The sequence below is a fragment of the Penaeus monodon genome, chromosome 3 (assembly GCF_015228065.2).
Source record: "Penaeus monodon isolate SGIC_2016 chromosome 3, NSTDA_Pmon_1, whole genome shotgun sequence".
NCBI lineage: Eukaryota > Metazoa > Arthropoda > Malacostraca > Decapoda > Penaeidae > Penaeus > Penaeus monodon.
The window spans coordinates 43,039,279-43,054,278 of NC_051388.1; the positions used below are offsets into that span (position 1 = coordinate 43,039,279).

Sequence of the window (15,000 nt, forward strand, 5' to 3'; positions counted from 1 at the left end):
TACAAAATCAAATAAAATATTTATGACAATCACCTTTCATGAAATAAAAAATCATAATTATAATGTAGAATAGTTGCTATCTATATATTTATGCTATATTTGTTATATTTTTTGCTTGCTCTAGTTTAATCATAAAGTCAGAGTTATTGATATTCATCATTCTTAATTTTTTTGACAGATCATGATGAATGCAGTGAAAAGGCATGTGTGCAAATGGTATCTGCACAAATATGGATGGATCTTTTAAATGTGTATGCAATGATGGATACATTTTATCCTCATCAGGCTTTGCATGTATAGGTAAGGATTTTTTTTACTTTGAGAAATAGTAGGATTAGTAGTGTATATTTTTTTTACTAACTGTATAAGATAAACTATTATTATTCCTCAATCTTCTGATTGTAATAACTTTATAAACTATATCATAATAAATATTTGGAAGGCTTCTTCAAATTATGACTAATAATAGTCTACACAATTTTCAGACATTGATGAATGTGAGGAAAACCCAAGAATTTGCTTATTTGGTCGTTGTGAGAATTTAGATGGCAGTTATCGCTGTGTATGCAATGATGGCTACACACACGTCAAGGATGGTAGCTTCTGCACTGATGTTGATGAATGCGGTGAGACAGGCATGTGTGATCATGGCTCATGTGTTAACATGGATGGGTCCTTCAAGTGTGTATGTCATGCTGGATACACCTTGTCTCCTAGTGGGAAGACTTGTATTGGTAAGTTCCCTCAATATTTTTTGTGGCTCCATGAGATTGTGATGAAGTGAGTTACATTACTAGGAATAAAACTACTCTGCTAAAGTGTTTATTATCTTCCAGACATGGATGAGTGTACCTCAGGGCCTTGTAAAAATGGTCAGTGTATCAATACTGAAGGGAGTTTCAGGTGTGAATGTCCACCAGGTTTCACCCTTGGGTTAATGGCGTCACATGCCTTGGTAAGTTTCTTAAGCATTGCTTGTTGGTAGAATATAATGTGCATAACCTTTCAAGATCTTATTCCATGTTTTAGTTCTTCACTTCATTGTGAGGAGTCACAATTCACTTAATTCAATTTTCCTTTATAATAGTAATACATGAAAATCACTTTCATTCATCTAGATACAAAACTGGACTTCTGTTATGCCATGTATCGTGATGGCCAGTGTTCCAATCCATCTACAACGCCCACCACAAAATCAGCTTGTTGCTGCTGTACAGTAATCTTGGGTCAGCCAATGGGTTGGGGACACCATGCCCAAGCCTGTCCACAACCTGGCTCCCAGGAGTTCCTTGGCCTGTGCCCTCATGGGTTTGGCATCACACACGAGGGTCATGGTAAGCACATTACTCATCTTTGATGAATTATTATTTTTTATATAAAAAAACTGCTTATATATCTGTTAAATAAATTTATTTTTCTATTTATATTTGCATTATGAAAAGCATCATTTCTTACTCAGACATAAATGAGTGTGCCCTGAACCCTGCTATTTGCCGCAATGGAGCTTGTGAGAACCTAGAGGGAGGCTACAGATGCATCTGTAATCCTGGCTACATGGTGGATGACAGCGGACGGCAGTGTCATGACATTAATGAGTGTGCCATTGACAACCTTCTATGTGATGGTGGTCAGGTACAATGAGGGTCATATGATTTAAAAGATTGTTTTTGTTTTAGACATCCAAGAGGGCAAAGTAGCCAGGGCAGTTACACAGGTCCTGGGATGGTACCTATAATAGTGTTATGCCTCTGTCACAAGTCTCATATTAGCTAAGTTTTTGACATAGGCATGAATTATAATTTGGAACAATCTTATGGGACCACTAATCATAGCAAGTAATTTGCACTTAAATACTTATATTTCTAAAAGATAAGTATAATAAGTAAATTTGATGATCACATAAACAAATGCAAATTACAATTAGTTGCAACAAACCTGTCTGACATATGAATTGTTTAGACATGTGTAGTTTAGACATGTAGAAGCTGTATATATTTATAACTATTTTAAAACTTTAGTTCATGGAAGAAAACATGCATTACTGCATGAATGTTATCATACAATTTACATTACTTTTTACTAACATTACCAACTATATCTACAAAACTATACAATATTTAAGAATAAAGACTATATGAACTACAGAGATTAAATTGTTGATCAGTTATGGCAAACTTAAACAAATACTATTTCCTATGCTTAGGACAATGACATAAGAAATAGGATCTTTTCTAAGTACTGGCCCTGGACTCCAAAAGGGTCCTGAAAAATAAAAATTTGTTTTTCTTTTATTTCATCATTATCATAAAGCTTTTTGCCCATATAGTAGTTCTGAAAATATTAGTAATGGAGTTGTTATCATAAGCCAAATATCAGAGTTACAGCATATTTAAATTTACAACCTGTCAATAACATGATGCATCATTGCCAAGCAAGAGGCCCAAATATGAGGGTAACTTAGAAAAAATTAAGCCTTAAAAGAACAAACTATTTATGATAGATCATATTATGTCAGCACATAGGCATAATTTTTTTTCATGTTATTCACTTGGTTATATTTTTTACAAGATTGAATTTCAGCAGTGAATGTCAGAGGAGGAAGTTAAATGATATTCCTATATGTATTTACAGTGTCGGAACACACCAGGGAGTTACCAGTGCATCTGTCCATCTGGTACTCAGTTGAATCCTAACACCCACGTTTGCAGTGATGTAGATGAGTGCAATGAGTTAGGGGAAGATGCCTGTGTTGGAGGAACATGTGTAAATGTCATCGGTTCTTATAGGTGTGAATGTGATGAAGGTACCATTCTAGACTCCACTGGCAGATACTGTATTGGTAAGTGGTCCCCCTTAATCCCTTGTTCATAGTTGTCATAGGGGAGCTTAGGAGACAGAGATTGGGGCCTAATGTAGATGATCACCCCTACCTTGTACCAAAGCCCTTGCCTCAACTAAGTTTGCATGGTCTTTTCTTCTCCCTCTTTACTTTTCCTTCTCTTCTTCATCCCCTTTTTCTGTTCACTTCCTAAAGTGTGAGAGCCATGTTGAAAGGATGAAAGTCTGGCTTTCTGTCAGTCATGAACTCTCTCAGGGAACCATAGGCATGGTATTTCCTTGGTTAATCACCTAGCCCTTACCTGTCATGGGTATTCTTAGGGGTAGAACGTTTATTTTCCTAATTTATTTCAGACTCACCATGGCCAATACTGAAGATTTCTTACCTTTATTAGGGGCATTAAGGCTTGCCCATTCATCACCTAGCCTATTTAAATTTGATTTCATTGGTTTCCTGACCTTTGCCTCTCCTTTGGCCATGGCTCCAACCACAAATACTAATACCCCCTCCTCAATGTCTGCTTATCAACTCTATCCATTCCAGATCATTCACCCAGGTCGTTACTCAACCTTCAGAATATTCCCCTTCCTCTCTCCCAACATCCTCCACTCTATCTCCTACTGCACAGTCTTTTTCATTGTCTACCCCCACCCCCCTTATTACTAATCCCCTTCCTTATTGTCCTTCCAACAATACAACTTCTCTCCATACCACCCCATCTTCCTCCTGCCCTCATCCTCTTACTGCTTCCACCTCTGCAAACCTTTTGAGTACCCTTTTTGGCCCAACCAAGTGGAATTGATTTTCTGTGATTCTGCCTACTCCTCCGTTTTCTGACAATACCCTTCTCTCCCAACAGTGTCTCTAAAAAACAAATAGGTAAAGTTTCCTTTCACAGTCATTCCATTTGCTAATGCCTTGTTACAGTTACATCTGAGTGCCAAGCTCATGCACTCTACCCTGACTGACCTCACTCGCAAACCTATTCCTGCCCAATATCACTCTGCCTTTAATACTTGTACCGGAACTGTTTCTGTCTCTCTGACTGTTTGTCCCATCTAAGACAAGGACTGTTCAGACTGGGAAAACGACTTGCTCGCATGCCTCATTGACTATGATGCAGTGCCAGTTCAGTGCTGCACTAATCCTATACCAATATTGCCAAAATTAGCTTCCATAGACATGACCTCTCCCATGAAGATTATACTGAAGGAGTGTCCTGCCCTATCAACCTCTTCCCCATCAATGTCAGAAATGTTGGCATTTTGTCCACCTAAACAAACATTGTCGCTCCACAGCCCAGTGCCCTCTATGTGTCTAACCTGGTCAAAACCATTCAAATTGCTCTGCTCAGTCACACATGTGTGCCAGTTGTGGTGGCTCCCATAATGTATTTTATAGGAGCTGCTGTGCCTACAAATTCGAATCTGAGGTAGCAGGTCTGAAATTCAAATTGGCTTCACTCTACATGAGCCAGACAAGAAACATGCCAATGAGGTTTTTCTCTTTCTACCTATTCCAAAATTGTACTTCTCACTGCTCCCCTCCCATCTTCTCAAGGAGTCTCAGTATCTCATCCAGTATCACTTCCTTCTACCTTGAACCTTCCTATCTCTACTCCAAATTCCTTTTCCTGTTTAAATCCTGATACTCCAATCTCTGCCACTTCCCTGGTTCCTACCCCTCCTCCTTCTCACTCTACCTGTTGCACCAGACAATTTAAACATTCCACTCCATCTACCACTTCCTCTTCTACACCTACCTGTCCCTCTGCTTCTTGGACATCTACTCCCTCTTCTCCTCTACTTAAGAAAACTTTTGTTTCTCACACCTCCCCACCACTCAAGAAACTCTTGAAAACATTCAAAACTTCCTAACATGATCCAAAAGAATGATCCACTCCCTCATCCACCCTTCTATTCCTATTCGCTCTACATTCAAAGTATTTGCCGATATCCATCCTCCTCCTCAAGTTCCCTCTACCCCTGTTCCTCACACTTTCCCAAAAGAACATCTCATCCTCACCTCCTCTATGTGCCTCTTCCTCTTCCTTCCCCATTACCCTTACCACACCCACTTAGACACTCACATGACTATCTTGTGTCACAGCAGTGTCCTTCTCCAGATCCCTCCCCTCCTGACATTCTTCCCGATACCTCTTCCCATGTCTGATTCTCTGGATTATTCTCCTGCTGCTATAATTACCATTGCTTAACACATTACCCTCTGATTGTTCATAATGGCTTTTGCAGTTTTCCTTGTACACTGTTACTCCTGATATATATATATATATATATATATATTATATAATATCTATATATATATATATATATATATATATATATATATATATATATATATATATATATATATATAAATAACAACCCTCCCTGACCAGGACTCGAACCTAGGTCCTCCGGGTATGAAACTGGAGGCCAGTGCTAAACCAACCATGCCACACGACCCACTAAAAGGAGTGTGCAACTAGGATCTTACTAGCTCCATAGACAAGTATGAGTAGACAGGTAATGTCTATGTAGCTAGTAAGATCCTAGTTTCATACCTGGAGTGACCTAGGTTCGAGTCCTGGTCAGGGAGGGTTGTTATTTATCGATACCAATGCGGCATTGCATTATTCCATCTTTCATATATGTAGTATATATATATATATATATATTATATATTATATATATATATATATTTATATATATATATATATATATATATATATATATATATATATATATATATAAATATATTATATATATATTATATTATAATATATATAGATATATATATGTATATATATGTATATATATATATATATATATATATATATATATAATATATATATATTATATATATAATATATATATATATATATATATATATGAATATATATATATACATATATGAAGATGGAATAATGCAATGCCGCATGGTATCGATAATAACAACCCTCCCTACCAGGACTCGAACCTAGGTCACTCCAGGTATGAAACTAGTGATCTTACTAGCTCATAGACATACCTGTATGTCTATGAGCTAGTAAGATCCTAGTTCACACTCCTTTTAGTGGGTCGTGTGGCATGGTTGGTTAGCACGGGCCTCCATTTTTCTACCCGGAGTGCCCTAGGTTCGAGTCTGGTCAGGGAGGGTTTTTATTTTATATATATAAAATTATATTAATATATATATATATATATATATATATATTATAATATAATATATATATATAATTTTATATATAATATATAATTCAGGAGTAACGTGTACGGGAAAAAAAGCAAAAGCCATAAAACAATCAGAGGGTAATGTTTTTTAAGCAATGGAATTATAGCGCGGGAGAAAAATCAGAGAACAGAAGGGGGAGGTATGGGAAAAAATGTCGGAGGGGGGGATCTGGGGAAGGACAGCTGTGACACAAGATAGTCATGTGAGTGTCTAAGTGGGTTTTGGTAAGGTAATGGGGGAAGAAAGGGAAAAGGCACATAGAGGAGGGAGGGTGAATTTCTTTTTGGGGAAAATGTGGGAAAAGGGGTAAGGGAAAATTTGGGGGGAGATGGATATCGGCAAATACTTTTAATGTAGAGCGAAAAAGGAATAGAAGGGGGATGAGGGAGTGGGTATTCTTTGGGGTCATGTTAGGAAGTTTTTAATGTTTTCAAGAGTTTTGAGTGGTGGGGAGGTGTGAGAAACAAAAATTTTCTAAGTAAGGAGAAAGGGGGTAGATGTCCCGAAGCAGAGGGACAGGTAGGGGTAAAGAGGAAGTGGTAATTTGGGGTGGAATGTTTTTTAAAATTTTCTGGGCAACAGGTAAGTGAGAAGGAGGGGGGTAGGAACCCGGGAAGTGGCAGAATTGGAGTATCAGATTTTAAAAAAGGAAAAGGAATTTTGGGGTAGAGATGGAAGGTTTTAAGGGAGAAGGAAAATGATACTGGATAGATCTGGACTCCTTTGGGAAATGGGGGGGGAGCAGTGAGAAATACAAATTTTTGGGAAAAGGTAGAAAGAGAAAAACCCATTGGCAGTTTCTTTTCTGGTCATTGATGAAGCAATTTGAATTTTAGACCTGCTACCTCAGATTCGAATTTTTAGGCACAGCAGCTCCTATAAAATACATTATGGGAGCCACCACAACTGGCACACATGTGTGACTGAGCAGAGCAATTTGAATGGTTTTGACCAGGTTAGACACATAGAGGGCACTGGGCTGTGGAGCGACAATGTTTGTTTAGGTGGACAAAATGCCAACATTTCTGACATTGATGGGGAAGAGGTTGATAGGGCAGGACACTCCTTCAGTATAATCTTCATGGGAGAGGTCATGTCTATGGAAGCTAATTTTGGCAATATTGGTATAGGATTAGTGCAGCACTGAACTGGCACTGCATCATAGTCAATGAGGCATGCGAGCAAGTCGTTTTCCCAGTCTGAACAGTCCTTGTCTTAGATGGGACAAACAGTCAGAGAGACAGAAACAGTTCCGGTACAAGTATTAAAGGCAGAGTGATATTGGGCAGGAATAGGTTTGCGAGTGAGGTCAGTCAGGGTAGAGTGCATGAGCTTGGCACTCAGATGTAACTGTAACAAGGCATTAGCAAATGGAATGACTGTGAAAGGAAACTTTACCTATTTGTTTTTTAGAGACACTGTTGGGAGAGAAGGGTATTGTCAGAAAACGGAGGAGTAGGCAGAATCACAGAAAATCAATTCCACTTGGTTGGGCCAAAAAGGGTACTCAAAAGGTTTGCAGAGGTGGAAGCAGTAAGAGGATGAGGGCAGGAGGAAGATGGGGTGGTATGGAGAGAAGTTGTATTGTTGGAAGGACAATAAGGAAGGGGATTAGTAATAAGGGGGGTGGGGGTAGACAATGAAAAAGACTGTGCAGTAGGAGATAGAGTGGAGGATGTTGGGAGAGAGGAAGGGGAATATTCTGAAGGTTGAGTAACGACCTGGGTGAATGATCTGGAATGGATAGAGTTGATAAGCAGACATTGAGGAGGGGGTATTAGTATTTGTGGTTGGAGCCATGGCCAAAGGAGAGGCAAAGGTCAGGAAACCAATGAAATCAAATTTAAATAGGCTAGGTGATGAATGGGCAAGCCTTAATGCCCCTAATAAAGGTAAGAAATCTTCAGTATTGGCCATGGTGAGTCTGAAATAAATTAGGAAAATAAACGTTCTACCCCTAAGAATACCCATGACAGGTAAGGGCTAGGTGATTAACCAAGGAAATACCATGCCTATGGTTCCCTGAGAGTGTTCATGACTGACAGAAAGCCAGACTTTCATCCTTTCAACATGGCTCTCACACTTTAGGAAGTGAACAGAAAAAGGGGATGAAGAAGAGAAGGAAAAGTAAAGAGGGAGAAGAAAAGACCATGCAAACTTAGTTGAGGCAAGGGCTTTGGTACAAGGTAGGGGTGATCATCTACATTAGGCCCCAATCTCTGTCTCCTAAGCTCCCCTATGACAACTATGAACAAGGGATTAAGGGGGACCACTTACCAATACAGTATCTGCCAGTGGAGTCTAGAATGGTACCTTCATCACATTCACACCTATAAGAACCGATGACATTTACACATGTTCCTCCAACACAGGCATCTTCCCCTAACTCATTGCACTCATCTACATCACTGCAAACGTGGGTGTTAGGATTCAACTGAGTACCAGATGGACAGATGCACTGGTAACTCCCTGGTGTGTTCCGACACTGTAAATACATATAGGAATATCATTTAACTTCCTCCTCTGACATTCACTGCTGAAATTCAATCTTGTAAAAAATATAACCAAGTGAATAACATGAAAAAAAATTATGCCTATGTGCTGACATAATATGATCTATCATAAATAGTTTGTTCTTTTAAGGCTTAATTTTTTCTAAGTTACCCTCATATTTGGGCCTCTTGCTTGGCAATGATGCATCATGTTATTGACAGGTTGTAAATTTAAATATGCTGTAACTCTGATATTTGGCTTATGATAACAACTCCATTACTAATATTTTCAGAACTACTATATGGGCAAAAAGCTTTATGATAATGATGAAATAAAAGAAAAACAAATTTTTATTTTTCAGGACCCTTTTGGAGTCCAGGGCCAGTACTTAGAAAAGATCCTATTTCTTATGTCATTGTCCTAAGCATAGGAAATAGTATTTGTTTAAGTTTGCCATAACTGATCAACAATTTAATCTCTGTAGTTCATATAGTCTTTATTCTTAAATATTGTATAGTTTGTAGATATAGTTTGGTAATGTTAGTAAAAAGTAATGTAAATTGTATGATAACATTCATGCAGTAATGCATGTTTTCTTCCATGAACTAAAGTTTTAAAATAGTTATAAATATATACAGCTTCTACATGTCTAAACTACACATGTCTAAACAATTCATATGTCAGACAGGTTTGTTGCAACTAATTGTAATTTGCATTTGTTTATGTGATCATCAAATTTACTTATTATACTTATCTTTTAGAAATATAAGTATTTAAGTGCAAATTACTTGCTATGATTAGTGGTCCCATAAGATTGTTCCAAATTATAATTCATGCCTATGTCAAAAACTTAGCTAATATGAGACTTGTGACAGAGGCATAACACTATTATAGGTACCATCCCAGGACCTGTGTAACTGCCCTGGCTACTTTGCCCTCTTGGCTGTCTAAAACAAAAACAATCTTTTAAATCATATGACCCTCATTGTACCTGACCACCATCACATAGAAGGTTGTCAATGGCACACTCATTAATGTCATGACACTGCCGTCCGCTGTCATCCACCATGTAGCCAGGATTACAGATGCATCTGTAGCCTCCCTCTAGGTTCTCACAAGCTCCATTGCGGCAAATAGCAGGGTTCAGGGCACACTCATTTATGTCTGAGTAAGAAATGATGCTTTTCATAATGCAAATATAAATAGAAAAATAAATTTATTTAACAGATATATAAGCAGTTTTTTTATATAAAAAATAATAATTCATCAAAGATGAGTAATGTGCTTACCATGACCCTCGTGTGTGATGCCAAACCCATGAGGGCACAGGCCAAGGAACTCCTGGGAGCCAGGTTGTGGACAGGCTTGGCATGGTGTCCCCCAACCCATTGGCTGACCCAAGATTACTGTACAGCAGCAACAAGCTGATTTTGTGGTGGGCGTTGTAGATGGATTGGAACACTGGCCATCACGATACATGGCATAACAGAAGTCCAGTTTTGTATCTAGATGAATGAAAGTGATTTTCATGTATTACTATTATAAAGGAAAATTGAATTAAGTGAATTGTGACTCCTCACAATGAAGTGAAGAACTAAAACATGGAATAAGATCTTGAAAGGTTATGCACATTATATTCTACCAACAAGCAATGCTTAAGAAACTTACCAAGGCATGTGACGCCATTAACCCCAAGGGTGAAACCTGGTGGACATTCACACCTGAAACTCCCTTCAGTATTGATACACTGACCATTTTTACAAGGCCCTGAGGTACACTCATCCATGTCTGGAAGATAATAAACACTTTAGCAGAGTAGTTTTATTCCTAGTAATGTAACTCACTTCATCACAATCTCATGGAGCCACAAAAAATATTGAGGGAACTTACCAATACAAGTCTTCCCACTAGGAGACAAGGTGTATCCAGCATGACATACACACTTGAAGGACCCATCCATGTTAACACATGAGCCATGATCACACATGCCTGTCTCACCGCATTCATCAACATCAGTGCAGAAGCTACCATCCTTGACGTGTGTGTAGCCATCATTGCATACACAGCGATAACTGCCATCTAAATTCTCACAACGACCAAATAAGCAAATTCTTGGGTTTTCCTCACATTCATCAATGTCTGAAAATTGTGTAGACTATTATTAGTCATAATTTGAAGAAGCCTTCCAAATATTTATTATGATATAGTTTATAAAGTTATTACAATCAGAAGATTGAGGAATAATAATAGTTTATCTTATACAGTTAGTAAAAATAATATACACTACTAATCCTACTATTTCTCAAAGTAAAAAAAAATCCTTACCTATACATGCAAAGCCTGATGAGGATAAAATGTATCCATCATTGCATACACATTTAAAAGATCCATCCATATTTGTGCAGATACCATTTGCACACATGCCTGTTTCACTGCATTCATCATGATCTGTCAAAAAGATTAAGAATGATGAATATCAATAACTCTGACTTTATGATTAAAACTAGAGCAAGCAAAAAATATTAACAAATAATAGCATTAACTATATAGATAGCAACTATTCTACATTATAATTATGAATTTTTTATTTCATGAAAAAGGTGATAGTGTCATAAGAATATTTGGTAATTTCTGAATTTAATTTCAGCCAAAATACAACATACCAATACAGGTACGTCCATCTGAAGACAGGTCAAAACCAGTAGGACAGTGACATCTGAAGCTGCCTATGGTATTGTAACACCGGCCCCCACGACAAGCTCCATCCCGACACTCATCCACATCTGTTAAGAAAACCCATAAATGAAAAATACATATCCAGATATGAAGAGTACCATAAACTACATGCAATTACAACCATAAAAGGGATCAAGCTGGATTAAGCCTCACCGACACATCTGTCTGAAGGCTGAACGTTGTTAAATCCCTCATAACACTGGCAGATGTAGCCACTGGCTGTATCAATGCAATGACCTCCTTCACCACACTGACCAGGATTTAGAGTGCACTCATCCACAGGAGGCATAAGAGACCCTGGCTGCTCACAGAGACATTGGTACAATTCTGTGAATGTAGGAAATGAGGTGTCATGTCTCAAGATAATATTTCAAAAGGAGAGTGATTTACATTTAGATAAAAAAGGGGCTGTATTGTGGGAAAGATATGGATATATATGTGATTACAAAAATATAACTAATACTATCAATATTCCCTTTAAGCTTTATAATAGGTAGTCAGTCATAATACTAGCAATCAGAATAATAAAGGAATAAAAACAACTATAATTGTCAACAATCAAAATAACATTTGTAATTCGTCCTAATCACTACATAATAAGTCTTACCTTCTCCAGGCATAGGACAAGGCACGCAGTCATTGCGCCCTTCACCCCAAGCCTTCCCCATATTCTTGCTGCAACAGCAAGCATGACGCGTAAGGGGTATGGCTAGTGGCTTTCTGCACCGATTATTGCTATTGATTTCCGTGTAGCAAAATCCTTGGCGTGCATCTATGTATATACAGGGATATATTATAAGTATGCTTGGATTTTAATTAACATTTAATTAACTAATACTTCTCTAGAAGATACAAAAACAAAATGATGTTGATATAAGGGATTTACAAACTGGATAGTACTATCCTACAAATACTTTTCAATTTTTTTTTTTTTAGCTGAATAATAGATGTCAAAAAGATATTTACAAATGCCCTTCTATAAACATTCTCTATGTATCAGAGATTATGTTCAAATCTAATATTGTTTATATTAAAGATACCTCAGAGAGAGTTGTTTACCAAGTTTTAACTTACCATTTTAACAAAACAATATCTTGGCTAGGTATGTGATGAAGAAAATATGATAAAAATCCATTACTGATAATCCTTTTCAAAATAATAATCATTCTCATATATTAGGGTTAGGGTCAATCATCAGGGTTATAATCATGGCAAAAATTATGCATCTTCTCTGCATAGTAAATAGCTTTTGCAAAAGTTGACTGACACTAAACTTATGAGGTAATATAACAATAAAAACAAAAAACAGAAGAAGTTAGTTTTTATAAATTTTTCATGATATTAGAGAATAATCTTTATTACAAATACTTTCAGTAACTCACTTCTGAAAACAAGGTAACTTACCAATACATTTTTTACGATCTTGACTAGGAATGAAGCCTGTATTGCAGCTGCAATAGAAACTCCCATCTGTATTAACACACTGACCATTCTCACACTGGTCTCCTTCAGCACATTCATCTCGGTCTTCACAAGCATTGGTCTCTGGGTTTCTTGCCTGTCCTTCTGGACACTCACAAGTAAATGACCCTATGCTGTTGACACAAATACCTCCTTCACACAAACCTGGAATGGCCTCACATTCATCTATGTCTGTGAGGTTAAAAGAAAAGAAAATAATTATTTAAATTTCAAAAGACTTTAAAAGTTAAAGTTAAACAATACATAAATTTGACTCCGTTTGTAAACTGCATGAGAATGATTTATCTTAGTGTCTATTGCAATTATGTTCTATTCACATACACATTTGTCATTAATTTCTCTTAACATCCATTGCAGATTAGTCTAATCATGTACATACTTATTTACTTGAATATTAAGTTTTTACCACAAATCTGAAATTCCCAACACATAATTTTTTGGAACTAATGTCAAGAAATACTATAAAATTCATAACACCATGGTATTATCAAACCACTCACCAACACAGTCTCCACTGTATATGTTTTTCAGGAAACCCTTATTACAATCAAGTCTTGATGGGCAGTGTTCACAGGGGTGGCCCCATGCTATGCCTATTGTAGCACAGCACAACTGCTTGGTACAAACAACTCCAGGCAGCTGTCCCTGGCACATGTCATGTTGAACTTTGGTAAAGCATGGGCCAGTACGGTAATCTGGAAAATGTAACTTTGATGCATTCATTCTTATTTGATCAAGCTTTAAAGGCATGAAGAAAGAAATCAATAAACTGCAAAATGAATCTTCAGTAAAATCTGTAATTTAAGGACTTATATCTTTATGAGCAAAATCAGGTAAGTATCATGGCTCACCTGCTTCACATCTACGACCAGTAAATCCGTAAACACAGGCACAACGATCTGGGCCCACACACTTTCCACCATTAAGGCATGGTTCATGACACACAGCTGTGAAATATAGAATTTTTTTTATCAAACTGTTTACTACCCAATTTAAGTTGCATCTCAAGGGGAAATACCTATTTCTTGAAATGTATATTATAAACAAAACTCTTATGCTGGGAATTTTAAAAGAAGAGAGTGTGACAAATTAGTGTTTGCTATGTATTGTCCATCTGGGAAAGTTGCAAGGCTTTGTGGCTATATTATAAAGAATTATTAATACACCATCCTGGGCACAGTAACTGTACCATCTTATTGTGTGCACAGCTGAAAAGTATTATATGTGATATTATTCAGCTAAACTGATTTAGTAAAGATTATTCCCTTAAAATCAATACTCACTGCTCATATCAATATCAGGAGAGACATGTCAATGCTTAATATATCAGAGTAGTAGTCATATTAAATACATATTTGCAAAGACAGAATTTGAAAACTATGGAACAACAATGGATATGCCAGCTCTGACACATACATCATTGCAAGTTACAAGTTACAGAGCACACACAGCATCCAGGTACAGCAAGCATCTAAGAGGAAAATTAGATTAGACTACAATAATTATGGTAGAAAGATTAAATTGTCAGTCTGATTATTGGGATATCTAGCAAGTATGCACTGTTGTACAAGTAAATTTACTCATGGTGCTTGATTATAAATGACATCCCTTAAAAAAAAGTATATCTGATAGTGTTTTATAATCTAAACACGTTTTTTTTTCTTTGTATATAGAATGCATGCACAAAAGCACATACACATACATATAAACATACAATGATGCGCATGTCTGTAAAGACATGCACACACACACATACACATACACACACACACTCACACACACACACACACACACACACACACACACACACACACACACACACACACACACACACACACACACACACAAACACACACACACACACACACACAAACACACACACACACACACACACACACACACACACACACACACACACACACACACACACACACTTGCATATGCACATATGAGACTAGTTGCTTTTTATAATTATCTATAACCTATAAATATTTATTAGTTTCCCTCTCCCTGATATACTAGCACATCTCATGAACATTCAAAACCTTCCTTCATTTCCTGCAATTTTGCTTCATAGATTTTGTACCAATACCATTTTTTTTTTACTGCAGATTTCTAATATAAATTTCTGATTCTTCAGCAACACTATTTCTTTTAATCATGACAGTTTTATGAGTGGACGGTTTATATAGCTCCATTAATTTTGTTCAATTCCT

General features: G+C 37.0%; 1 protein-coding gene across 1 annotated transcript in view; it reads right to left on the reverse strand.

Annotated features, from left to right (window-relative positions):
• Positions 1-15,000, reverse strand: part of LOC119586368 (fibrillin-1-like) — a gene marked incomplete in the record, with an annotated part of 169,257 nt that overhangs the window by 60,718 nt on the left and 93,539 nt on the right. Inside the window, 12 exon segments of the mRNA XM_037935082.1 lie at positions 8,351-8,558; positions 9,558-9,730; positions 9,856-10,071; positions 10,235-10,354; positions 10,457-10,705; positions 10,892-11,014; positions 11,230-11,349; positions 11,456-11,629; positions 11,910-12,074; positions 12,707-12,955; positions 13,285-13,479; positions 13,636-13,731. Of these exon segments, the coding sequence (XP_037791010.1) occupies positions 8,351-8,558; positions 9,558-9,730; positions 9,856-10,071; positions 10,235-10,354; positions 10,457-10,705; positions 10,892-11,014; positions 11,230-11,349; positions 11,456-11,629; positions 11,910-12,074; positions 12,707-12,955; positions 13,285-13,479; positions 13,636-13,731 (2,088 nt within the window).